This window comes from Drosophila yakuba, unplaced genomic scaffold (assembly GCF_016746365.2).
Source record: "Drosophila yakuba strain Tai18E2 unplaced genomic scaffold, Prin_Dyak_Tai18E2_2.1 Segkk2_quiver_pilon_scaf, whole genome shotgun sequence".
In the NCBI taxonomy this organism is placed as follows: domain Eukaryota; kingdom Metazoa; phylum Arthropoda; class Insecta; order Diptera; family Drosophilidae; genus Drosophila; species Drosophila yakuba.
In genome coordinates this window covers 146,482-172,703 of record NW_025048801.1, presented here as the reverse complement: position 1 = coordinate 172,703, position 26,222 = coordinate 146,482, and the positions used below count along the sequence as shown (strand labels likewise).

The following is a 26,222-nucleotide window of genomic DNA, read 5'->3' as shown; positions in this document are numbered from 1 at the left end:
ATATGAGAGACCTAACACTTGTTTGGCTGTCGAAGTCTTGTAGCATTTCTTTTATGATGTGAAAAGGAATTTCATCATCTTTCGCTCTCTCAGACGCTCTTAACAAACTATTCTGCCTCCGCAGTAGCGCTTTAGAGCTTAGAAGCTGAGGTGCCGTAGACTAATTGTATCACCAATGTTGGCAATAACTGAATACATCAATTTAGGAGCTGCTGGCGGCTGCGAGACCCGATACTTGGTATAAGACTGTTTTAGGTACGACGTAGTAGGATTCATCTGGCTAATTGAATGCAGCTTGAACAAGAATTTGTGGGACCTTAATTAAATGATACATGATATTGCAAAAGGCTGCAGATGGCTGTGATGAGTTAATTAGCCAGCCTTGCACCTTGAACTCGACTGAGTGAGTTTTCCGTAGACAGGTAAAACACAATGCAGATCACCTTACGAATTCACTACGTTGAGTTAGCTCAAGGTTGATGAAGGATTTGCAGTGAGGAATTAAATAATTGGTGGCATTACATTACACACAGTTGAACAGTTGACCTCATACTGCCGTGACGGAAACGATTTGCTTTTGATGTGGATCACCGTGACGGTGCTTGATTGAAAAGTGTTGACGACCTTCTAAGAACTGGCATCAATGTGAAATCTTCTATCTTTTATGCTATCGTATCTGACTGAACAAGTGCATGCTTTTCCATCTTTCACTTGCGGTGGCTGTTATCCCACTGCGTGTATACACTTTGGTCTTTACTGCCATTAAAGTGTCACTGTTGATCTAGACTCACGCATGTCTTTAGACATCTTAAAAAAATTACAGGCGTCGCATCTTCCAAGTTTTATCCTAAGCTTAAAATAATTTTAGTTGAAGTCTATATGGTGTGGTTTCTACATGATTAGGCAACAATGTGCTTAGGAATACTCCGTCTCGACCATTCAAAAGAATACAAACATCTCCTAAATCTCTTTAAATACTGAAGAGTAACGCTACACAGCGTTCGACTTTGAATTTATATGCAAATTATGAGCATTCCGTTTTTTAATTATATGATCCCAAAATGGACTGACATATTTTTAAGAACTCTTCATTGGAGAAAATCAAATGGCGATATCTATTTACGCCGTTTTATTTAATTAAATTAAATTGTATTTCATTGATTAAAATCAGAAAATAATGTCGTAGAGCTTTAATAGCTGTACAAAATTAAATAAGAATGGCAGTGGTTAAGCATGCCGATTTCAGAGACATAGACGCACTTTTGAAAATGTTTTGATATTTTTTCAAATTTTTGTTAGTCTCGGTTTGCCAAAAATAGTTTTGCCACGCCCATTCTAACGCCCACTAACCGCCAAATGCTGTCAGTGCTGAAATTTCTCCTTCGCACTTCCACTAGCTGAGTAACGGGCATTCGGTAGTCGGGGAACTCGACTATAGCATTCTCTTTTCTTACATATGTTGTTTTTTTTTGTAAACTACTTAATTAATTTGTATAATATAAATTTAATTCTACCTTTGCAGGTGTAAAGTCGGTTGAAGGAGAAAGGCTGGTCTTAACAAATGTGCATCGTTCCGATATGGGAGGCTATAATTGCATTGCATCTAATGGAATACCTCCTTCAGTTAGCAAGCGGTTTAACGTATACGTTAATTGTAAGTAGTCTTCAATCTTTAGTCACTACTTATACTTAAGCCGATTCAACGAAACAGAGAGAGATGGGCGTAGTGTTGGGCTAACAAAATATTTCGCTCTCGGTCTCCCGAGGAGTAAATCATAGTTGTGGGACCTAACTCTATATGCAGAAATGTAGGTGTGTATGTAATCATAAGGATCGTTAAATTTATGTAAGTTTGTAAGACAGCTTGTATCAATTTGACCTGTTAATTTAAGGACGGATAGTTGCTACAACTCAAAATTAATCGTAAGCAAATCTATTAATATATATGGCCAATCATATATACAAATATATTACATTTATACTTAGCGCTAATAAATGCGCATGGTCCCTGTGCTATTGGAGCGGTAAAGAAAATTAAAAGTCTTCGGAAAGGACACACTCTAAAAATTTGTTCACTATGTATCTAGGCACCCAGAAGAATATAAGTGAATTAACAAGTGGAAGTCCGTTTGACAGAAAACTAGTCTGCTGACCTACAAAGCCAACCTTCTGGGTCAAAATCCAAGCTTCACAGTAGGCGTGGCCAAAATTATTTTGGTATCGATAGATATTGGAAGGACAAAATGAAATGAAAAAGTTTCAACACACTTTTCAATATTGCGTGCGTGGTAGTTTTGGGCACTTTGTACATATAAATTAATTAAAACGTCAATCAAGCAACTTAATGTCTATAATAGGTTGAGTAGAAGAAAAAAGAAAAATAAATCATTAATAAATAACAGAACAGTGATAAACAATTTTTATAACAATTGAGCAATAACAATAAACGCCTTTAAAATCGAGAGACTTTTTTCCAGAGTTTGCTAGGGTGTGTCTTCGTTTATGCTGTCTTCTGGTCATCGTGTTAGGAGGCTGCCAGGTGGTTGATGTGAGCTGTTCGTTGTATCAGTTCGAGTGACGATTAATCTGTTTTTTGACAGTGCGAATTTGGATGATGTACCAATGATGTAACAATCCGCATTGCAATTATGCGCAGCGGCCGCTTTTAAACTGTTTCATAAATTCGAATTCGATGCCGTGCCTCATATTCGGATATAGTATAATTCCTTGCATTCTCTTCGTTCCTTTAGCATAAATAGGCCAGCGTAATCATATCCTGAGTGTTGAAATGGCAGTGCCTCAGACCAGTTTTCTATGTGGCAAAGATAGGGTGTTTGGCATTTAACGGTAGCTGCAAGTTGCCTAATCTGCCTTCAACTTTTAGAATGCCGTCCTTGCATACAATCGGAGACAATTTATGAAGTTGGGAACGGCTTCGTAGCGGCTTGTTGTCCAATAATAAATTGCAATCCTCATTATAGCAACCATGTGCCTATTGAACACAAAGATGCGAGCGATGTGAATTTCATCAAACGTCAGCAGTGTAAGGCATGTACGTGAGCCTAAAGTAGGTGTCCTTGTTCGTTTGATGCAGCTTAAAACGTAAGCTACGATGCGAACTAGTATTGACCAGAACGAGATACGCTGAAACAGAGATTCCAGTGGGGTTTCCGGTGGTTTTTGCTATGTGACATAATACAAAGTTATTATCTCGTCTTATCCGTGATTTTTAAAATGGAAGAACAACACCTTGAGGATCTCAACATTACCGCACGCCTTTCTAGATCCGACAGCATGTCAAACGGGTCAAAGATAAGTGCCACGACAAAAAGCACTTGCCATTTTGTACTTTTCGCATTTAATGTATGACAAGCTGAGTATATATATAAAGTGGCATTTTCTGGATACGAATGAATACCATAAATCTTTGCTATTGAATCATTACCCTTCCCGTGGCCGCTCTTATTAGTTTTGGCAATTTCTGTGCAAATGGCTGATGAGATCGTGAACCGCTCCAGCAGTTGTATCAGTTATTGAGTAGTTCTTCTTCCGTGTAGGCTGCTGTGAGAACTTCATCTACGTAAAACTCCTCCTTGAGTATACTTGCAGCTATAGGAAACTCGCTTTAATGGTCGTGAGCTAGCTGATCGAGTACCCTTACAGCTAAGAAGGGTGCTTTAAATGTTCCTTATGTTACTGTAGACAGAACAATGTAGTGTAACATATCTACCCTATAAATATACTAAATTAATGGGTTATAAACACAACGTTCAAGTACCTAAAAGACTACCAACAATTACACAAGTGTTCCAGCGCTCAAGTAATATGATCTAACGCTTATACACAAGCCGATCGCGGAGCGTGGGAATGCTGAGCATGCACTTTGCAGCTCAAGTGGTCAGACCACACATGACATATGCATGCCTTCTGCATACATGTAGATTTATATGGAACTATATGTATATAATAATAAGTACTATATAAGTTAACTAAAGCAAACGTCGCTCCCACGGGCGCATGAAATACGACAACATCGGCATACTGCAACGTAAGCATTATGCCGGATGTCGATACGTAGCCGGCAGACACTGCAGATTTGCGTGGCCGCTACGAATATGAGATCGCAACAATGTGTTTCGTTTTCGTGCTAGCTCCTAAGTTTGAATTCTTGTATCCGCCTGACACCTGATTAGTAAAAGTTGCGCGCGTTAACCGCCGGTTATATATATCATAATTGGCGCCCAACCAGTGGTATTTGACAGTGCGTTAGCCATTACCCACGAACACAAAAAAAGTGCAAAACAAACTAAAATAAATTCTAAAAATCTAAAACCTAACTACAAGTTAATCAGACTCAGCCACATTAACAGGGCTGTAGCAACAAAACAAGTGCTTGTGACCACTGTTGTTTACAACAGAACTATTTAACAAGTGGCTGCTGCTGACCTACATACGTCAACACAGGCAGCACAGCTACAACGCCATTAACCTCGCCTCTTGAGTGCAGTTGGCTGAGGTGCGCCATAGCGCAAACTTAATTTCACGTCACACCGAAGCCGCGGGTGCTCTTCGGGCAGCGATTAGCGCCAGATTAGCGCGCAAGCTATCTGGACAGCGGAGACGGCAGCGCGGGAGGCAGAGACAAGCAGTGTACAAAAACAGAAACCAACTTCAGTTTAGAACACAACACAACACCAAAAAAAATGTAAGTGGGCACCTTTTTTTTAAAACTGCACTTAAACCTGCGAAACAAAAAATAAGCATATAAACACATTTTTGCAAGTGTCTTTTCTTAAATGAAATTAAATAATAAATAGTTTTAACATACGTGAAACTAGTAAAGGATTAAGTTGACGGAAAACTATTGGCAGCAAAAATATATAAACATTTGTTGAATAATTACTAAAAGCGGCGCATCAAATGCATGCGCGCACACATTTTTTTTTCCGTCTGCCTTCATCTTGTTCGTTTTGTTTGGTCGTTCAACGTAATACGATCCGTGGGATTTCGCAACTTTGTTGCCTCCGTCCTCAAGCGTTGTGTTCGAGTTTTCGTTGTTTACATTAGAAGCATATGACTTCACCCTTCCTTTTCTATAGAACCACTCGCCGAAAGTGTAGTGATTCTGACTCTGATTGCGACGACCATCGCATTCGCTGTTCAGTGCCAAGACGCACACCCTCACCCCCACCCTCACCTCATCCTACAGACAGCGTCATGGACCCAGACCAGTTGAAATTCGTAATACAGGCAGCCGTCACCGCTGCCTTAGCTGAGCAAGCCGCTGCAAATAAGGTCTTGCTTGACAAAGTCAACGCAATGTCCCAGCAGCTGGCCGCAGCGCATATTACGCCACCAGAGGTGCAAGCTTATGCACCCATAGAGATAAGAAATGATATCCGCTGCGACGAGCCATTAGATGCCGTCAAATGCTTGCCCGAGTTTGCAGGCGCACATGAATCGTATGTTTCATGGAGACAGGCGGCTCTCGCAGCCTATCGTATTTTTAGGCCGTACGACGGCAGTTCACGCCATTATCAGGCGGTCATAATTATAAGAAACAAAATCAGGGGGGCCGCGGACGTTGTTCTAGCCTCTTTCGGCACAGTTCTTAACTTCGACGCGATTATAAGTCGCCTCGACTTCACGTACAGCGACAAACGTCCAGTTTACAAAATAAAGGGGGGCCGCGGACGTTGTTCTAGCCTCTTTCGGCACAGTTCTTAACTTCGACGCGATTATAAGTCGCCTCGACTTCACGTACAGCGACAAACGTCCAGTTTACGTAATTGAGCAAGAGCTGGCCACGCTGAGACAAGGCAACATGTCTCTGCTGCAATACTATGATGAGGTCGGCAAAAAGCTTACATTGTTGACTAATAAAGTCAACATGTCATACGAGCCGGTCCTAGCAAAGGGCCTCTGCGAAAAGTTCCGCGAAGATGCACTACGTGTGTTTGTTTCGGACTCAAGCGTGGTCTCATAGATGTGCTGTTCTCAGCAAGCCAAGGGACTTGCCGTCAGCTCTGGCGCTCGCGCAAGAGGTGGAATAGAACCATGAAAGATATGCGTTCGCTGCCAACTTCGCGAGAAGCATTGAGGAAAAAGAACACAAGGCAAGTACCCAACAGGGGATCAAGCCACCCCAACAAGAAACACAGGCAAGCGGGTCAAAGAACCCACATTTTAGTAGGCAGAACAAGCAGCAAGGCCAATACGGCCAGCGAAATGCCGAGCAGCAAACTCGCGCCAGTGCTCCAGAACCAATGGAGGTAGACCCTTCGCTGTCAAAATTTGGACAGCCCACCCAGGCCTCCGCTGGCGTCAGCAAGCGGTCGGCCATGTCCGATCGCTCTAACGGAAAGGGCAAGCAACAAAGGGTGAATCATGTAACCCAAGATGCTGGGCAGGGGCAGACCTCGTACGCCGAAGCCGCCAACGGCGCTATGGCGCAGATCGAGGACGATGCCGAAAGTGATTCTGACGCCCTCAATTTTTTAGGGGAAAATCCCTGCTACCCGTCATTAGACGAAGAGTAGCAGGGCAGGATATGGGCTTCCTTATTGATACCGGCACGTCCAAGAATTACACCAGACCACACAAGGGGTTGCGTGGCGTCCGTCCGGTTAACTCGCAATTCACCTTGCATTCCATCCATGGCTCAACCACCGTCACACAAAAATGCTTTGTTGCGTTGTTCAACGTGAAAACAACATTTTTCATTTTACCAGACTTGTCAACCTTCGATGGGATAATCGGTCTCGATTTGTTAGCTCAGGCTGGGGCGTCACTCTGTTTGGCCTCCGGTCAGCTCAAATGGGGTACGGAAGTTGAGAAAATCTCCTTCCACAAATGCACTGATTTCAATTTCACCGATGTGGATTGCTCAGATGCACCCGCTTCAGTGCGGGAGACTTTTCCAGGCTCTGCCATATAATACTTCGGTGGTTGCCACCATCAGAACGGTGAGCGAAGAGCCCATCTATGCCACGCTGTACCCATATCCCATGGGCGTAGCTGACTTCGTTAATAAGGAGATCCAAGATCTTCTAAGAAACGATATAATTCAGAAATCGGCATCCCCCTACAACAACCACATATGGGTAGTTGATAAAAAGGGCACCGATGATGCGGGAAACCGCAAGAAGCGCTTGGTGATAGACTTTCGCAAGCTTAACGAGCACAGCATTCCCGATAAATACCCCATGCCAAATATATCAATGATATTAGGCAATTTGGGCAAAGCACGCTATTTTTCGACACTGGATCTTAAATCAGGATACCATCAAGTCGTACTAGCGGAGTGCGATCGTGAAAAAACTTCTTTCTCGGTAAACGGAGGAAAGTATGAGTTTAAGAGATTGCCTCAGGAACGCCGCCGGCATCTTCCAAAGAACGATCGATGACATCCTACGGGAACAAATAGGCAAATTTTGCTATGTTTATGTTGACGATGTGATCATCTTCTCGCAAGACGAGGAGGCTCACATCAATCATGTAGAGTGGGTGTTAAAGAGCTTAGAAGAAGCTAACATGAGAGTATCGATCGAGAAATCGCGTTTTTTTAAGAAAAGCGTGAGCTTTCTCGGGTTCATTGTCACCAGTAATGGTGCATCAACGGACCCAGAAAAGGTAAAGGCCATAAAAGAATTTCCAGAGCCTAAGACGGTATTCGAAGTCAGATCGTTTCTGGGCCTCGCGAGCTACTATAGGTGCTTCATCAGAGACTTCGCTGCTATAGCAAGGCCCATTTCAAACATATTAAAGGGCGAAAATGGAACAGTTAGTAGGCATAGATCGAGGAACATTCAGGTGCATTTCTCTGAGTCCCAGCGAGAGGCGTTCCAAAAGCTGCGCAATATATTGGCATCAGAAAATGTCATGCTCAGCTACCCGGACTATAAGAAGCCATTTGATCTAACGACAGATGCTTCAGCCCATGGTATAGGTGCGGTGTTGTCTCAAGAGGGCCGCCTTATAACAATGATTTCAAGAACTCTTAAAGACAGTGAAGCCAACTACGCGACTAACGAGCGTGAGTTATTGGCCATCGTTTGGGCCCTGGCTAAACTGCGGCATTACTTGTATGGAGTGAAAGATACAAATATCTTCACTGACCATCAGCCGTTAACATTTTCTGTGTCGGAATCAAACCCGAACGCAAAAATTAAGAGGTGGAAGGCCCGCATAGACGAGTTCAATGCTCTTCTATTTTACAAGCCCGGTAAAGAGAACCTGGTAGCGGACGCCTTGTCCAGACAACAGCTTAATGTGCTGGAACAAGAAGAGCCAGAATCTTGCGCAGCAACGATTCACAGTGAGGTGTCTCTCACCCACACAATCGAGTCAACAGACAAGCCATTGAACTGCTTCCAGAACCAGATAATACTGGAAGAAGCACGTTTCCCGTCTAAAAATACCTTTATTTTATTCGGGAATAAAAGGCGCCACACGGTTAACTTCGTCTGCAGGGGGTCTTTACTAGACGAACTGGCAGACATATTCGTCCCAAGGGCCGTAAACGCCTTCCATTGCGATTTGCACACGCTCGCAATGATACAAGATGAGATAGTCCGGAGGTTCCCAGCCACAAAGTTCTGGCATTGCAGGAACTGTGTCGTGGACGTACTCAGAATCGAAGAAAGGAGGGAAATCTTAACTGCTGAACATAATAGGGCGCACAGAGCAGCGCAAGAAAATGTAAAGCAAGTATTGTCGGAATACTATTTCCCCAAAATGGCCAAGCTGGCCAACAAGATCGTGCAGAATTGCAGGACTTGTGCAAGGGCAAAGTATGACAGGCACCCGAGAAAACAAGAACTCGGTGAAACGCCAATACCGTCACACACAGGGGAAATGTTGCACATCGACATTTTCTCTACCGACAAAAAGTTTTTCCTCACTTGCGTCGACAAGTTTTCTAAATTTGCCGTCATACAACCAATCGCCTCGAGAACTATTGAAGACCTGAAGCCGGCGCTGCTTCAGCTCATGAACTTTTTCCCAAGGGCAAAGACCATTTATTGCGACAACGAACCGTCGTTGAAGTCACACACGATCGTGTCCATGCTGTGTAACAACTTTGGGGTAAGCGTTACAAACGCACCACCACTGCACAGCACCTCCAACGGGCAGGTGGAGCGTTTCCATAGCACGTTGCTGGAGCTAGCCAGATGCATAAAGATAGACAAGGGCTTGAGTGATACGGTCGAAATAATAATGTTGGCCACTACCCAGTATAATAAGTCGATTCACTCGGTCATCGACAGGAGACCGGCTGACATCGTCCTAACACACCCCGATGAGCCGCAGCTAGAGATCCGCAATAGGATCCAGAAGGCTCAGACCGCGCTGAGGGCCAGAGAAAACGCCTCGCGGCAGAATAGGACATTCGATGTTGGCGAGAAAGTGTTGGTAAAATCCAACCGAAGACTCGGCAACAAGCTCACGCCGTTGTGCGAAGAAAGAGCTGTAGAAGCGGACATGGGGACCACGGTCCTTATTGAGGGGAGGGTGGTCCACAAGGACAATTTAAAATGACGCGCTCAGCAGCGAGGTCAGTGTTTCGCTTAATTTTAATTTTTTTCTAGCCACTTGGCGTAATTTTTAATAGATCTAAGCGTAGCGCCATCCGCGCACATTATATTCTAAAGCATTTTTATTATTATTGGTGTTGGGTTCCCCTTGTCTACAAAATAAAACAAGAGAGAACGCTATAGTCGAGTTCCCCGACTATCTGATACCCGTTACTCAGCTAGTGGAAGGGAGAAGGAGAGTCTTAAACACAGTTTTTGGCGGTTTGTAGGCGTTATTGTGGGCGTGGAAAAAAGTTTTTTGGCAAATCGATAGAAATTCACAAGACCAATACAAAAATGAAAAAATATCAAAACATTTTTCAAAAGTGTGGGCGTGGCAGTTTTGGGCGGTTTGTGGGCGTTAGAGTGGGCGTGGCAACATGAATCGACAAACTTGCGCTGCGTCTATGTCTCTGGAGTCTGTATGCTTAATATCAACTTTCTAGCTTTTGTAGTTCCTGAGATCACAGCGTTCATACGGACGGACAGACAGACGGACAGACGGACATGGTCATATCGACTCGGCTATTGGTCCTGATCAAGAATATATATACTTTATATGGTCGGAAACCCTTCCTTCTGCCTGTTACATACTTTTCAACGAATCTAGTATACCCTTTTACTCTACGAGTAACGGGTATAAAAATCAACCATTTAAACTTTCACCCACAGGACCAATCTTATCCTTCTCGTGTCTCTATCATTGGCATCGGCTCACATCACCGATTATTCGCGCGCCAAATACATTCCCATAGTCGATGGCCAGATCTTGGTGTGGGAGAATTTCGCCTACGTGAGGCACTCCGCGAATCTTTCGGAGTACGCACGTGTAGTAGAGGAGACGGTCGGTCTGCTTAGCCACTTCCCGCAGTCACACATGAGAAATTTGCTGAATGTAGATTCAGCACACCTCCGGGACTTGCTGGATGCGCTGGGCGCGCACCATCGAGTGGCCAGAAGCTTGGACTTCCTGGGCTCCATACTAAAGGTTGTAGCCGGTACACCTGATGCCAGCGATTTGCAAAACAGTAGGGTCGTAGAGGCGCGATTGATAGACGCGAACAATAGGCAGATAGAAATCAATACAAAAATCCAGAGTCAAATTAATAAATTAACTGCCACCGTCAACTTAATCCTCAAAGCAGCAAAAGCGTCGCAAATTGACTCCGGTCATTTGTATGAAACGTTGCTCGCGAGAAATAGAATGCTCATGATGGAGCTTCAAAATTTAATGTTGGCCGTGACACTTGCAAAAATGAACATTGTTAGCCCAAATATTCTTGATCACGCAGATTTGAGTTCAGTTTGGCTAGAGGAGCCCACCAACACCCCCATAGGGGACCTCATGTCCGTATCGTCCGTAAAGGTTCTGCAGTCCAATAACGCATTACACTTTATCATTAAATTTCCGGTAATTAAGTTCGCCTGTAAGAAAATTACTATTTTCCCCGTCAGTCACGAAGGAGCCATGCTACGTTTAGATGATGGCGTTATCGCAGAATGCGACAACGAGATCCACACCGTCAAAGCTTGCACCGCATCAACCAGCACCACCTTCTGCCAGCTATCATCAGGCAGCTCTTGTGCGAAAGAACTCCATGCAGGCGGCGAGGCGCACTGCGAAATACAACCCAGCAGCCTGGACCCCATCACCTATGTAGATGAGGGGATCGTCATCATCAACAACAGGGCCGCCAAGGTACAAGTGGACAACGGCTCTGAAATCTGGGTGCATGGTACGCATCTTGTTACCTTCGCCCGACGTGCCGTCATTAACGGAACCCTGTACGTCAACCAGAACGGGATCCAGAACAGGGTACCGGGGGTAGCGAAATTCCCTCTGCTGAACATCACCTCTCACCAAAGCGTGCTCAGTCTCCCGTACCTTCATCGCCTAAATGAAGGTAACTTAGAGACAATCCGGAGGTTCAGAGAAGAATTCAACGCCGAACGACCCCAGCGAGTGGCACTGACCGTAGCAGCATCATGTTTCCTCCTGTTATGTGTTGCCATTGTGGGCTGGCGCGCCTGGAAGGCCAAGAGGTCCGCAAGACAACTGAACGTGGCGATTGCTGAATTAAGGTCGGCCGATGGCGGCCTCCGTCTTGAGGGGGGGGGGTAGTTAACTAAAGCAAACGTCGCTCCCACGGGCGCATGAAATACGACAACATCGGCATACTGCAACGTAAGCATTAATGTCGATACGTAGCCGGCAGACACTGCAGATTTTCGTGGCCGCTACGAATATGAGATCGCAACAATGTGTTTCGTTTTCATGCTAGCTCCTAAGTTTGAATTCTTGTATTTTATATTCAGTTCTGATTTTGTCTCCGACACTACAGCTCCGCTTGGCTCGGTGTAATAAAACATAAAAAGTAACTCCTAATCTTTCATTGTCACGGCTCCGCCTGACACCTGATTAGTAAAAGTCGCGCGCGTTAACCGCCGGCCAACCCTTATCATAATTTATATATACGGGTCAGCTCAGCCCAAGTTGAGCGCATAAGAAACATTCGAATAAAGTAACTCTAACTGAGCAGACGCTCTGACTCTAAAAATACTAAACCTTCTTTGGGATCCTTGCGAACATCATATGGCGACCGTGACAGGACGTCAGGACGTCAGGACGTCAGGACCTCAGGACCTCAGGACCTCAGGACCTCAGGACCTCAGGACATCAGATCATGAGACTAAGTCTCGCCTCCGCCTGACAACAAATGCCTTGCCACCTTGCCAACCAAAACACCGATAAAATTTGTGCAAAAATAATAACAACAACACGCAACAATTGATGGCAGAGGAGGCACAATTTGTGAACGCGCAGCCCACGATACAAAGGGACTTGCCAACGTTAGAAGAAGCTCTGCAGCAAAACCACAATAGGTGAGTACCGGGCAAGGCAGGAAAGGAAGGAACCAAAGAAGCACAAACGCTCCGGAAAAAGGGTAAAGCAACTACAACAACGCCGACTGGTCAAGGAAATGACCCAGTTGGCCAGAGACGAGACATCCCGGCAACGCTACAAAAATCGCCTGGAAAACATTGAAAACAAGCTTTCGCAAAGTGCGAAACAACGCAAACGGGCTGCATAAATAAATGCCAATAACCCAATTTGCCTTAGTTTTAATTTCTAATTCCAAGCCGATGCGGGAAACCGCTACTTGAAAAACACTAATATCTGTTAGGCTTTTTACTAACAATGCGGTTGGACAATTTTTTTATTATTGTAAACAAATATGTGAGCCAACCACATTTATCAACAAATAATATTTCCACGTCTGCAAAATTATTTTTAAATTATGACAAAATATAACAATTCTTAATTCTTAAACGTAAAAATTTTTATTTTTGATTTTCTAGAAGAAGAAAATAATATAATAATTATGAGAAAAACTCATTAATAGAAAATCTCACTTTTTCCTTCAAAAAACGTTTCATTGAATATAAACTAAACAAGGGAGAACGCTATAGTCGAGTTCCCCGACCATCTGATACCCGTTACTCAGCTAGCGGAAGGGAGAAGGAGGGTCTTAAACACAGTTTTTGGCGGTTTGTAGGCGTTATAGTGGGCGTGGCAGAAAGTTTTTTGGCAAATCGATAGAATTTTACAAGACTAATAAAAAAATGAAAACATATCAAAACATTTTTCAAAAGTGTGGGAGTAGCAGCTTTGGTCGGTTTGTGGGCGTTAGAGTGGGCGTGGCAAAAAGTTTTTCGGCAAATCGATAGAAATTTACAAGACCAATACAAACAAACAATACAAGTAACATAAATCGACAAACTTGCGCTGCGTCTATGTCTCTGGAGTCTGTGTGCTTAGTCTCAACTTTCTAGCTTTTGTAGTTCCAGAGATCTCGACGTTCATACGGACAGACAGACGGACAGACGGACAGACGGACGGACAGACGGACATGGCCAAATCGACTCGGCTATTGATCCTGATCAAGAATATATATACTTTATATGGTCGGAAACAATTCCTTCTGCCTGTTACATACTTTTCAACGAATCTAGTATACCCTTTTACTCTACGAGTAACGGGTATAAATATCAAAACATTTTTCAAAAGTGTGGGCGTAGCAGCTTTGGGCGGTTTGTGGGCGTTAGAGTGGGCGTGGCAAAAAGTTTTATGGCAAATCGATAGAAATTTACAAGACCATTACAAAAATAAAAAAAAACAAGAGAGAACGCTATAGTCGAGTTCCCCGACTATCTGATACCCGTTACTCAGTTAGTGGAAGGGAGAAGGAGAGTCTTAAACACAGTTTTTGGCGGTTTGTGGGCGTTAGAGTGGGCGTGGCAAAAAGTTTTTTGGCAAATCTATAGAAATTTACAAGACCAATACAAAAATGAAAAAATTTCAAAACATTTTTCAAAAGTGTGGGCGTAGCAAGTTTTTTTTGCAAATCGATAGAAATTTAGAAGACCAATACAAAAATTAAAAAATATTAAAACATTTTTCAAAAGTGTGGGCGTGGCAGTTTTGGGCGGTTTGTGGGCGTTAGAGTGGGCGTGGCAACATGAATCGACAAACTTGCGCTGCTTCTATGTCTTCGGAGTCTGTATGCTTAATCTCAACTTTCTAGCTTTTGTAGTTCCTGAGATCTCGACGTTCATACGGACAGACGGACAGACAGACGGACAGACGGACAGACGGACAGACGGACGGACGGACGGACGGACGGACAGACGGACAGACGGACGGACAGACGGACATGGCCAGATCGACTTGGCTATAGATCCTGATCAAGAATATATATACTTTATATGGTCGGAAACGCTTCCTTCTGCCTGTTACATACTTTTCAACGAATCTAGTATACCCTTTTACTCTACGAGTAACGGGTATAAATATCAAAACATTTTTCAAAAGTGTGGGCGTAGCAGCTTTGGGCGGTTTGTGGGCGTTAGAGTGAGCGTGGCAACATGAATCGACAATCTTGCGCTGCTTCTATGTCTTGGGAGTCTGTATGCTTAATCTCAACTTTCTAGCTTTTGTAGTTCCTGAGATCTCGACGTTCATACGGACAGACAGACGGACAGACGGACAGACGGACGGACGGACAGACTGACAGACGGACAGACGGACGGACAGACGGACACGGCCAGATCGACTTGGCTATAGATCCTGATCAAGAATATATATATTTTATATGGTCGGAAACGCTTCCTTCTGCCTGTTACATACTTTTCAACGAATCTAGTATACCCTTTTACTCTACGAGTAACGGGTATAAATATCAAAACATTTTTCAAAAGTGTGGGCGTAGCAGCTTTGGGCGGTTTGTGGGCGTTAGAGTGGGCGTGGCAAAAAGTTTTTTGGCAAATCGATAGAAATTTACAAGACCAATACAAAAATGAAAAAATATCAAAACATTTTTTAAAAGTGTGGGCGTGGCAGTTTTGGGCGGTTTGTGGGCGTTAGAGTGGGCGTGGCAACAAGAATCGACAAACTTGCGCTGCGTCTATGTCTCTGGAGTCTGTATGCTTAATCTCAACTTTTTAGCTTTTGTAGTTCCTGAGATCACAGCGTTCATACGGACGGACAGACAGACGGACAGACGGACGGACGGACATGGTCATATCGACTCGGCTATTGATCCTGATCAAGAATATATATACTTTATATGGTCGGAAACAATTCCTTCTGCCTGTTACATACTTTTCAACGAATCTAGTATACCCTTTTACTCTACGAGTAACGGGTATAAATAGTGTAGAAGAAAGCTTCATAAAAACTTTTTTTTTACGACAAGAATGGAATGGAGCGAAATAGCGATACAAATAGACGAATAAGAAGGCATATTCTGATAGATGTACCAGAAAGTCTAAGTCAATTGCTTGAATTCAACTCAGACCAGTTCAAAGAACTAGACGAATCTGTACAATCAGGCGGCGCTGAGTCCGATAGTGACATTGAAACACTAGAAGGAAACGACCGAATTGAATTTAAATCCGAAACAATAACAATTTCTAAAATGGCACAGACAGTGACAGACTTTATCAGGCTAGCCGCATCTCTGATACCAGAGTTTGATGGTAAACCAGAAAATCTACAAAGTTTTTTGTATGCTCTATGTCTACTAGACAGCTTAAAGAGCACACATTAAACGACTGCGATAAGCCTTATAAAAGCTAAACTTAAAGGCCATGTAAGAAAACTTTTAAGTAATGAGCAGACAATTGCTGCAATCATTACACAACTGTCAAGTGCAGTAAAAGGAGACTCGGTAGAAGTGATATCTGCCAAGCTTTTCAATCTATAACAGAGAAATAAAACGGCTAACCAAACGCCCTTGAAGGTGCCTATATCAGTGAAGGTCTCAGCCAGTCTTTAGCGAATAAATACAGCACTACAACAGCTGTAAAAGCAATGACACAGAATTGCTCCGTTGATAAGGTAAAACCAAAGACATTATTCTAATGTCTTTGGTAAAACTTATCATGCAAGCAGGCACATTCACAAACATGAATGATGCCATCTCCAAATTTGTAAACAGTTGCACAGAGATAACAGGTCAGAGTAACACTGTACTCTATTATCGACGAGGTGCAAATAATAATAATAGAGGAGGCCGAGGTTATAATTGTGATAGAAATAACTACCACAACAATTACAACCGAGGCAGCAATAATAACTTTGATAACCGTGGAGGTAGAAGAGGCCAAAACCAAGGGAGAGGCCGCGGAAACTACTACCAGGGTAATAATAATAATAATAGTAATGTGAGAATAACGCAAAATACGTCAAACAGAAAAAATAATAAACTTCGAAGGCATAGGCCAAGGTGTGATAAAGTCTCGAGGAACAACCTCAATAGAACTCCAATCAACAAAATATATTATTCCACATGAATTTCACTTGGTAGAAATAGGCATTGATTTTATAAAGAAATTCAATTGAAATTCAAAATCAATAGATTTTGAACCAAGTGAAGACTGCTTTATAATTAGACCCCAAAATTTAAATTATCCGCTATATGTTCCGATAACATATAGCGCTGGCAACAATACAGTTCTTCTGCCAGCCAGATCACAAGTTATTCGGAAAATAGATATTAATGCTGTATATAATTACATATATGTATGTGCCTAATCAGGAAATACACAATGGAATTTAAGTTGCAAATACCATAGCAGCATCTAAACATTTATACATTCGACTTCTAAATACAACTAATTTCGATCAATTGGTCAAAGTAAACAAAATCCAATATGAAAATTTAAAAGATTATGACATTCATAATACCAACACTAAAAATAGAAGTACTTTCAAAACTAAAGAAAAATTTTCCAGACCAATTCAAAAATCAATTAACTGAATTATGCACACAGTATAGTGATGTGTTCGGACTGGAAACCGAACCAATATCAACAAACAACTTTTATAAACAAACATTAAGACTTAAAGATGATGAACCCATTTATATAAAAAAACTACAGAAGCCCTCATAGCCATATTAAAGAAATTCAAAAACAAGTAGGGAAATTAATTAGCGACAAAATCGTCGAACCGTCTGTATCCAAGTATAACAGTCCACTCTTGTTAGTTCCGAAAAAATCATTACCAAATTCACAAGAGAAGAAATGGCGATTAGTAATTGACTATCGTCAAATAAATAAAAAACTACTTTCTGACAAATTTCCGCTCCCTAGAATTGATGACATTTTAGATCAACTAGGTCGAGCTAAATACTTTTCATGCCTTGACTTTATGTCAGGTTTCCAATAAATAGAACTTGAGAAAAACTCAAGGAATATAACATGTTTTTCAACGAGCAATGGCTCATATCGCTTCACGCGATTACCATTTGGTCTTAAAATAGCACCAAATTCATTTCAGAGGATGATGACTATATCATTCTCGGGTTTAGAACCCTCTCAGGCATTCCTTTATATGGATGACACATGATTAAAAACTTAACTGACGTTTTTAATGTATGTAAGAAATATAACCTAAAGTTGCATCCAGAAAAATGTTCATTTTTCATGCACGAAGTGACATTCCTAGGTCACAAATGCACAGACAAAGGAGTATTGCCAGATGACAAGAAATATGACGTCATCAAAAATTATCCTGTCCCTCATGATGCGGACAGCGCAAGGCGATTTGTAGCATTCTGGAACTATTATCGTCGATTTATAAGGAACTTCGCCGACTATTCACGGCACATAACTAGATTATGTAAAAAGAATGTCCCTTTTGAATGGACAAGCGAAGGCCAGAACGCATTCGAATACCTTAAACAAAATCTTATGCACCCCACATTATAACAATATCCTGATTTTCGCAAAGAATTTTGCATTATAACGGATGGTAGTAACAAAGCTTGCGGAGCAGTTCTAACTCACAACCGTAACGGGATTCAGCTTCCAATAGCTTATGCATCACGTTCATTTACAAAAGGAGAAAGCAATAAGAGTACAACGGAACAAGAACTAGCGGCAATTTATTGGGCAATTACCCATTTTAGACCATATATTTATGGCAAACATTTCACCATTAAAACGGACCACAGACCTTTAACGTATGACTAATCCCAGTTCTAAATTAACGCGCATGCGGTTAGAGCTTGAAGAATACGACTTCACTGGAGAATACCTAAAGGGGAAAGATAATTTTGTAGCAGACGCACTCTCGCGTATAAATATAACAGAACTCAAAGACATGCAACATAAAGTCCTGAAAGTCACTACCAGGCAATAAAGTAGACAAGATAAAAACTGTACAGTAACAAATAAGGAACTATTGCCTAGGCAAAGTATCCAAAATGTATCTAAGCCCAACGTACACGAAGTCATAACAAATGATGAAGTACGAAAAGTATTGACCTTGCGAGTAACTGAATCTATTTGTTTACTAAAACGAGGAAATAAAGTTATTGCAAGAATTGATGTTGACGATTTATATAGGGCTAGGGTTAAGAAGAAAATTGGCCTGGCTAACTATGACCTGGAAGATCTGCAAGGGAAGTATATTGGACGCTATCATGCGAAAGATATAAAACAATAGTTGAGCTGCCTTCTGTGCTGGTTGTATCTGTCTTGGGAATTTGACTCCCAAGTCAGTTCTTTGGCGGGGGGTATTTGTGGCACTTGCGGCAGAGCTAAAACTGCAACGCCATCTAGGTGTCATATTGCGAGGCGTGCGCCACCTGCATAACGCGTGAAGGGGTTAGCGGCAGGGTCACGGGTCTTACAGGGCCAATTGTCAGATTTCCCTGAGAGAGTAAAATTTCTACAAATCTGGCAGATGCTAGGTTGCCGCCTTATTCTGGCGTTATCAGCAGCCATTCTCAAGTTAAAGATCGGCGGAGAAAGTTCGTTTGGTGATTGTGGGCAATTTAAGCCAAATAAGTACAAGTGCTACAGGCGAACCAGATTGGCGAATAGTTTGAACCGGCGGAGAGCTGGGGTAAGTGGATAGAAAAGGGCTAAGAGACCCAGAATTGTATCGCCTAACTCTCGTGCAGGGTTTTAAAAGAACAAAGTATAGCCAGCTTACTGATCCAGAAGGAAGAAGCGCTACAGCCAGACAGCGCCAGCAATTGCAGTTTTTTTGTCAGGCCACAAAAGGGAATAAAAAGGCAAAGCGGACAGCAAATCTTCGGCTGCAGCTTCTGCGACCAAGGAAGGCCTACGGACCGCGGAAGAAGGTGCCGCCGATTAGTGGATTTTTATCAGTTGGCTCGCGCGCTTCACCAGCAGCATGTATAAAGATTGAAAATCGAAAGAAAAGTCCGATCCGCCCGCGAATGCGCTGAACGCGATTTAAAACTAATAATTGTTATAAGACCCGCATTTAGGGCAAATTTAAAGAAAGAAAAAAAATCCAAAAAAAAAGGGGAGAAAAACCCTAACTACGAAAAAAAAAAATGTAAATTATGTTTTAGTAAATTAGGTTAAGATTTTTTTTTATTATTGTGGAAAAATAATGTGCAAATTAATGTGAGAAGAAGTTTCCGATTTCTTTGTTTTGTGTTTTATGTTGGTGTTAAATTTGTAAGCCACACGGGAAAAAAAAATGTCCCAACTTTAAAAGGAAAGAAAAAAAAAAATAACAGGGATACCTCCAAAGAATGTGTGCGAAATAATCAGTATTTTTATATTTTTTAAATCCAAAAAAAACTTTATCCCAATGAAATAGCTGCCGTCGCCGAAAGCGCTTTCTCCGATGGAAGTTACAAAAGAAAAGGGTGAGTCACCAAAGAAAACCATGTTGATTATGTATATTGGCCCAATTAAAATAAATTCAGCACTAAAATCATTAACGTAGATGTCCCTATTGTTTTTTCCCTTGAAACGTTCAAATAAATGATAACGTAAAGATCATAAAGAAAATGAAAGAGAACTAAACATAATCACACTGAGAGAAATCCGAGACAAACGCTATTTAAATTCACGCATATTATTGTCTTGTTATTTTTTTTTTGTCAATTTTTTTTTATATATTTTCACTCACTTTCGTAAATTCCAAAAACAATAGTTTAATTATATGCAAAAATTTATCTTTTTATACTTTCATTCCTATTTATCTTATATGCCTAGTTTTAAGAATGTTTACATAGCCGGAGGCTGGCCGAGATCGGTTTGGCGTAAACCATTTGAACATATTTTCCTCTCCTAGATGTTTGTATTGTGAGTTCTCCTACTTCCGGATCAGGTTAGCTTGTCTAGCACGCGAAAATAAGTTTTATAATCAGATATAGGCAAATATGTGATCGCAGCAAGACCACCACCCCCTTTTACCGACAAGCAGCAGCCGGACCATCGCTCGCGTGCGCTCGATACCCATCGAACACCCTGCCTGACGATATTCTTGGATGTGATACGTTACATTTATGAATAATTAAGATAATTGTGATTATTAATTCTTTGGCGCCCAAACGTGTTGGCCACATCTTTAGATGTGCTCACAGACTCATATATACATACACAATCTTTTTCTATTACTATTTAGCTATGAGCTATGAGAATCATTTGTGGGCGAACCACATTTGAGCATAAGCTACAGCTACTCGCTTTTATTACCCAAAACAAATACGTTTTAGTTCCGCTGTAGTTCCTGTCTTGCGAATGGGATTGACGAGAGATTTTATCATCAGTAATAAATCAATCGGCCTCGCAAGTCAGTAATTACAAAAGATTTACATCTGTCCTATCACCTACATTTTTATTTCTGAGCCACACAGAGCAGCTTATCAGTACGCATAGGACAAGCAGGCAAACAATCTTTTAATAACAGGTAGTCTGACCACGGCTGATTGGCTGTAATGAAGGGTCATGTTTTCTTATACGGAAGCTGAATCGTTAGTCGATTATCTGCATAGGATTTACGTAGGCATTCTTTTTAAAAAGAAGTTTACAGGCCACAGACGACGGCAAAAGAGATACGCTCCGTTCTTCTTGAAGAAGGGTGCAGGCGGTAGTCGCGTGGACCGCAGTCAGGGATTATCTCTTAAGCTTAGCCACTGACCACGGATGACCACCGGTCATTGCGCGACAAAACTTCTTCGTTTTCCTTATGTTCTTTTGTTATAGTCAAACGGTAGACTCGGTTTGAAACCAATTACACATTTGCAGGGGAACAAGCTATGCTTGTCGGCGAAATATAATATATGTTTTTCTTTGTTTAGCAATCAAATCTTTCTCAAGTTTTGAAAGAGTTCCGGTTGCATGATTTGCGTTATTTTTCTATCTATTTACAATTACAAGATTTAACTTTAAAACTAAAGTCATTAGCTGTTATATTAATGTGTTGCTGCTGAAAAAAGGGAAGCGCAACGAACAAGCAGCTGATAAGCAAAGGGTAGTCATTGAACCTCGAATAGGCAAGTGCAAGAATAGCAAAAGAACAAACGCAATCGTTGATATTTACATTATTTGGGCATTTGAATTTCTGTGATTTAACGATTTAAATTGATTTTTGTTTGATTTGCCATTTCATTTGTTCGTTCGATTGCAATAAATATTTTTATTAGTTCTGATTTGATATATTAGTTACTTCGTTTGTTTAATTTGATCATTAATTTTAACTAATTTTTAAATTTATTTTATGTTTTTGGCGATTACTCCATTCGTTTAATTAAATTACACTCCGTCTTATTAATTTTTTTTTGGATTTATTGTTCTATTTATTTTCAATTTCGATGTTACAATTTTAAATTATTTTTTTTCTGAATTTTATTTATGTGGTTAGATTAGATTATTTCTGTAATTAATTATTCTGATTGGATTTCGATTTAATTTATTTATTGTCCTATTTATTATCATTTATTTATGTGATTTGATATTTTATATTTCAAATATTTATACCCGTTACTCGTAGAGTAAAAGGGTATACTAGATTCGTTGAAAAGTATGTAACAGGCAGAAGACCATATAAAGTATATATATTCTTGATCAGGATCAGTAGCCGAGTCGATCTGGCCATGTCCGTCTGTCCGTCCGTCTGTCCGTCTGTCCGTCCGTATGAACGTCGAGATCTCAGGAACTACAAAAGCTAGAAAGTTGAGATTAAGTATACAGACTCCAGGGACATAGACGCAGCGCAAGTTTGTCGATTCAGGTTGCCACGCCCACTCTAACGCCCACAAACCGCCCAAAACTGCCACGCCCACATTTTTGAAAAATGTTTTAATATTTTTCCATTTTTGCATTGGTCTTGTAAATTTCTATCGATTTGCAAAAAAACTTTTTGCCACGCCCACTCTAACGCCCACAAACCGCCAAAAACTGTCCTTCGCACTTACACTAGCTGAGTAACGGGTATCAGATAGTCGGGGAACTCGACTATAGCGTTCTCTCTTGTTTTATTTGTTTACTTTTATACATTATTAAATAATAGTTATTAGTTGCTTATTAAATTCATTGGTCTAAATTGGCAAAAATGCCGCTGTCCGAGGAAGAGGGATCCGCAGGATCCTCTCCCAAATGCATCTTGTGTGAAAAATCGTTGGCATCTGCATCTATAGTGAAGATCAAGTGTGGGCATAAGTTCCACAAAAATTGTTTCGAGGTCTACTCCAAAACCAGCAACACCTGTCCGATTTGCAAAGAACCTCAACATCATACTAGGTTGCAGAAACGGCAGAACACGCCTTCAAGATCTGCTCCAGCCAATAATGAAGATTCGGGGCAAGCAGAAATTCCTCAGCAGTTAATAGGGAACATGGTAGCAGAACAAGTCAAGGCCATGCAAAATGAACTACTTACGCAGCTGTCGGAAAAAATGTCGCAGCTTATACAAGCCAATATAGCTGTGCATTTTCCGCAACCGCCTATTACCACTGCCAATATAGACACAAGGCGATATTCAGAGTCGGTAAATTTTCAGGTTGGAGGGCCAACAAGTATGGTACATGGCTCTGGAAGGGCAACTCCAAGAACAGAGGTTACCGATCTTGTGCAACGACCCGATAAAGTTGGCCAAATACTTAACAGTTGGAAGTTAAGATTCAGTGGCAGTCCAGAGGGCCTGGGAGTTGATAATTTCATATATCGGCTAGAGGCACTTACACAGCAGACGCTAGAAGGGAATTTTGTGGCTTTATGCAGCAATTCTAGTTTGCTGTTTGATGGCAAAGCGCGTGATTTCTATTGGCGTTTTCACAAGTCCGTTAGGGAGGTACGATGGGACTCGCTTTGCTATGCGCTACGAAAGCAATTTCGGGACACCCGCACTGATGTGGATATTAGAGAAGCTATCCGAGATAGAAAGCAAAGAGAGAAAGATATGGATAGCTTAGAAACGCCAATGTCTGAGCGAGATGTGGTGGACACTCTGAGTAGGAATTTACGACCGGAAATTCGGCATGAACTCCTGAATGTTAATGTCGGCACTGTCGATCGGCTGCGCGAGATTTGTCGGCGAAGAGAAAGGCTTTTAGACGACGTAAGGCGAAGCCATAGCTATCAAAAGAGTATCCCTTTTCGCAAGAATGTCTCCGAGTTAATCGAGAAAATCCATTTGGATGACGCAGTTGAGTTTTTGGATGACGGAGATGAAGGAGAAATAGGTGCTATGGCGTTAATATGTTGGAACTGTCGCAAAGAGGGTCACAGGTATCAGGACTGCGAGGGAAAACGCAAAATTTTCTGCTTTGGTTGTGGACGCCCGAATACTTACAAGCCATCTTGCGTAAAATGCCAAAAAAAAAACTCCAGGATGAGCACACAGCCTCGTCAGCCGTCGTGTGTTCAGCGTCAGAAATCAACGAACCCAGATGCGAGCCAGCAGAAAAAGAAAAGTTAAACATAACACATTTCCCGAATTCGTCCGATAGCATTGTCAGTCCGTTTACTCCTTGGCAACAGTTAATAAAATCTAATCAGTTATCCATAAATCCAATGTCAGTCAGTCCGAAGAAGAGATCGCGAAATGCAAACAGGATGAGAGCCTTTTGGCGAGCAGCAAAAGCTGTTAAGGCTATCCGTTATAAGAAGGCCGATAAACGCCCTTACGCAGAGGTGCGTTTGCTGGATAAAGTAGTGTTAGGATTGCTCGATACCGGAGCCGCAATGAGTGTGGTTGGGGGAAAATTAGCTGAGCAAATTGTTGTCAGTTAAATTCCTTTTAAACGCGCTGCATCGGTTGCAAGCACGGCGGATGGCAAAAAGCAAGAAGTAATTGGCCGGCTTAGAACTCCTGTGCAGTACAAGCAAGTAATCAAGGATTTAGAGCTGCATATTATTCCGTCATTATTAGTCAGGATCTTTACCTGGGAATAGATTTCTGGAAAGAATTCGATCTTCTGCCGGTTAGTATGAGTGTGGATGAAATTTCCCCGGAATCACATCAACTTTCGGTTAGCCAACAGGACATACTCAAGTCGGTAGTTCAACGATTCCCATCTTTCGCAGTTTCTGGGTTAGGCAAGACGAACAAAATCTTTCATACTATTGACGTTGGAGACGCAAAGCCGGTGAAGCAAAGGCATTTTCCCGTCTCTCCGGCATTGGAAAGGTTGCTGTATCAAGAGGTCGATCGAATGCTCAGCTTAGGAGTTATTGAGGAATCAGATAGTCCCTGGTCATCACCGGTTGTTCTGGTGCAGAAACCGGGAAAAATTCGTCTATGCTTGGATAGCCGAAAGGTCAACGTGGTTACTAAAAAGGATGCGTATCCGTTGCCTCAGATAGATGGTATCTTAGGGCGGCTTCCCAAGGCCATGTTTTTATCAAGTCTCGATCTCAAGGATGCCTACTGGCAAATCCCTCTGGACCCTGCATCGCGTGACAAAACGGCATTTACCATACCCGGAAAGCCCCTATATCAATACAAAGTTATGCCTTTCGGACTCACCAACGCTTCTCAAACTATGACTAGATTGATGTACAAGGTTAGTCCCGCAAATTTGAGAAATGAGGTTTTCGTGTATCTGGATGACCTGCTCATAGTATCAGATAGCTTTGAGGCTCACATTAGGGTGTTAGGCTTAGTGGCGAGCTATGTAAGAACAGCAGGGTTAACTCTCAATGTCGATAAAAGCAAGTTCTGCATGCGTACTGTCAAGTATCTGGGCCATATTGTCGGGGAGGGCGTTATACGCACAGATCCAGATAAAATATCAGCGATGACAAATTTTCCGTTACCGAAGTCGCTCAAGGCTCTGCGCCGGTTCTTAGGCATGGTTGGGTGGTACAGCAAGTTTATAATTCATTTTGCATCTGTGTCCGCTCCGCTTACTGACCTGTTAAAGCCAAGACAAAAATTTGTGATGACTGCTGAGGGAGAGAAGGCTTTTGCGAAGCTTAAAGAAATGTTGTGCGTTGCCCCAGTTCTTCACAGTCCGGATTTTAGCAGACCATTTTTTATACACTGTGATGCGAGTAAGTCTGGTGTTGGTGGAGTTCTTGTGCAAAAGTCGGATGAAGGGGACGAATACCCATTAGCTTTCGTTTCGAAAAAATTGAACAAAGCACAGAAAAATTATTCGGTGACAGAGCAAGAGTGCCTGGCGGCCATTATTTGTATAAAAAGATTCCGAGCGTATGTAGAAGGACACGCGTTCACCGTAATTACCGATCATGCGTCGCTAAAGTGGCTTATGACCTAAACGGACCTCCATTCACGTTTAGCTCGGTGGGCCTTGAAACTGCAGAGTTTCGATTTTAAAATCGAACATCGTAGCGGAAGGTTGAATGTAGTTCCCGATGCATTGTCGAGGGTAAATAAGGAGGAATTTGCGGCCATAGACGCAAGTCACGGGTTGCTAGTAGAATTAGATTTGCAGGAATTCAAAAGCGATAAATAAGTGGAGCTGATTAAAAAGGTAAAAGCGAATGGAGAAAAGCTTCCAGATTTGAAGGTGGTCGACAATTTGGTGTATCGCAGAACCAATCACGCTACCGGCGAGGCCTTACACGACAACTTCAACTGGAAACTTTGGATTTCAACGAAATTAGTTCCCGAGGTTCTGAAAAAAGCTCACGATGATCCACTAGCATCCCACGGAGGCATCCACAAGACCTTAGAAAGAGTTCGAAGGTATTACTTTTGGCCAGGGTTGATCAAGGACGTGAAGGACTATATACAAGCTTGTGCCACTTGCAAAATGTCGAAAGCGTCGAACAGGATTCAACGTCCACCAATGGGTACCTCTCCAGAGTCCCATAGATTCTTCCAGAGACTCTACGTTGATTTTC

The 26,222-nt window shown here is 42.0% G+C and overlaps 1 protein-coding gene across 4 annotated transcripts in view; it reads left to right on the top strand.

Moving 5' to 3' along the window:
- LOC26535090 (lachesin) overlaps window positions 1-26,222 on the top strand; it is a 286,736-nt gene that overhangs the window by 129,852 nt on the left and 130,662 nt on the right. For all 4 annotated transcript variants that reach the window (XM_039377312.1, XM_039377314.1, XM_039377310.1 and 1 more), the window contains one exon: window positions 1,523-1,654. In XM_039377312.1, coding sequence (XP_039233246.1) covers window positions 1,523-1,654 — 132 coding nt within the window. The remainder of the gene's footprint in view (window positions 1-1,522; window positions 1,655-26,222) is intronic.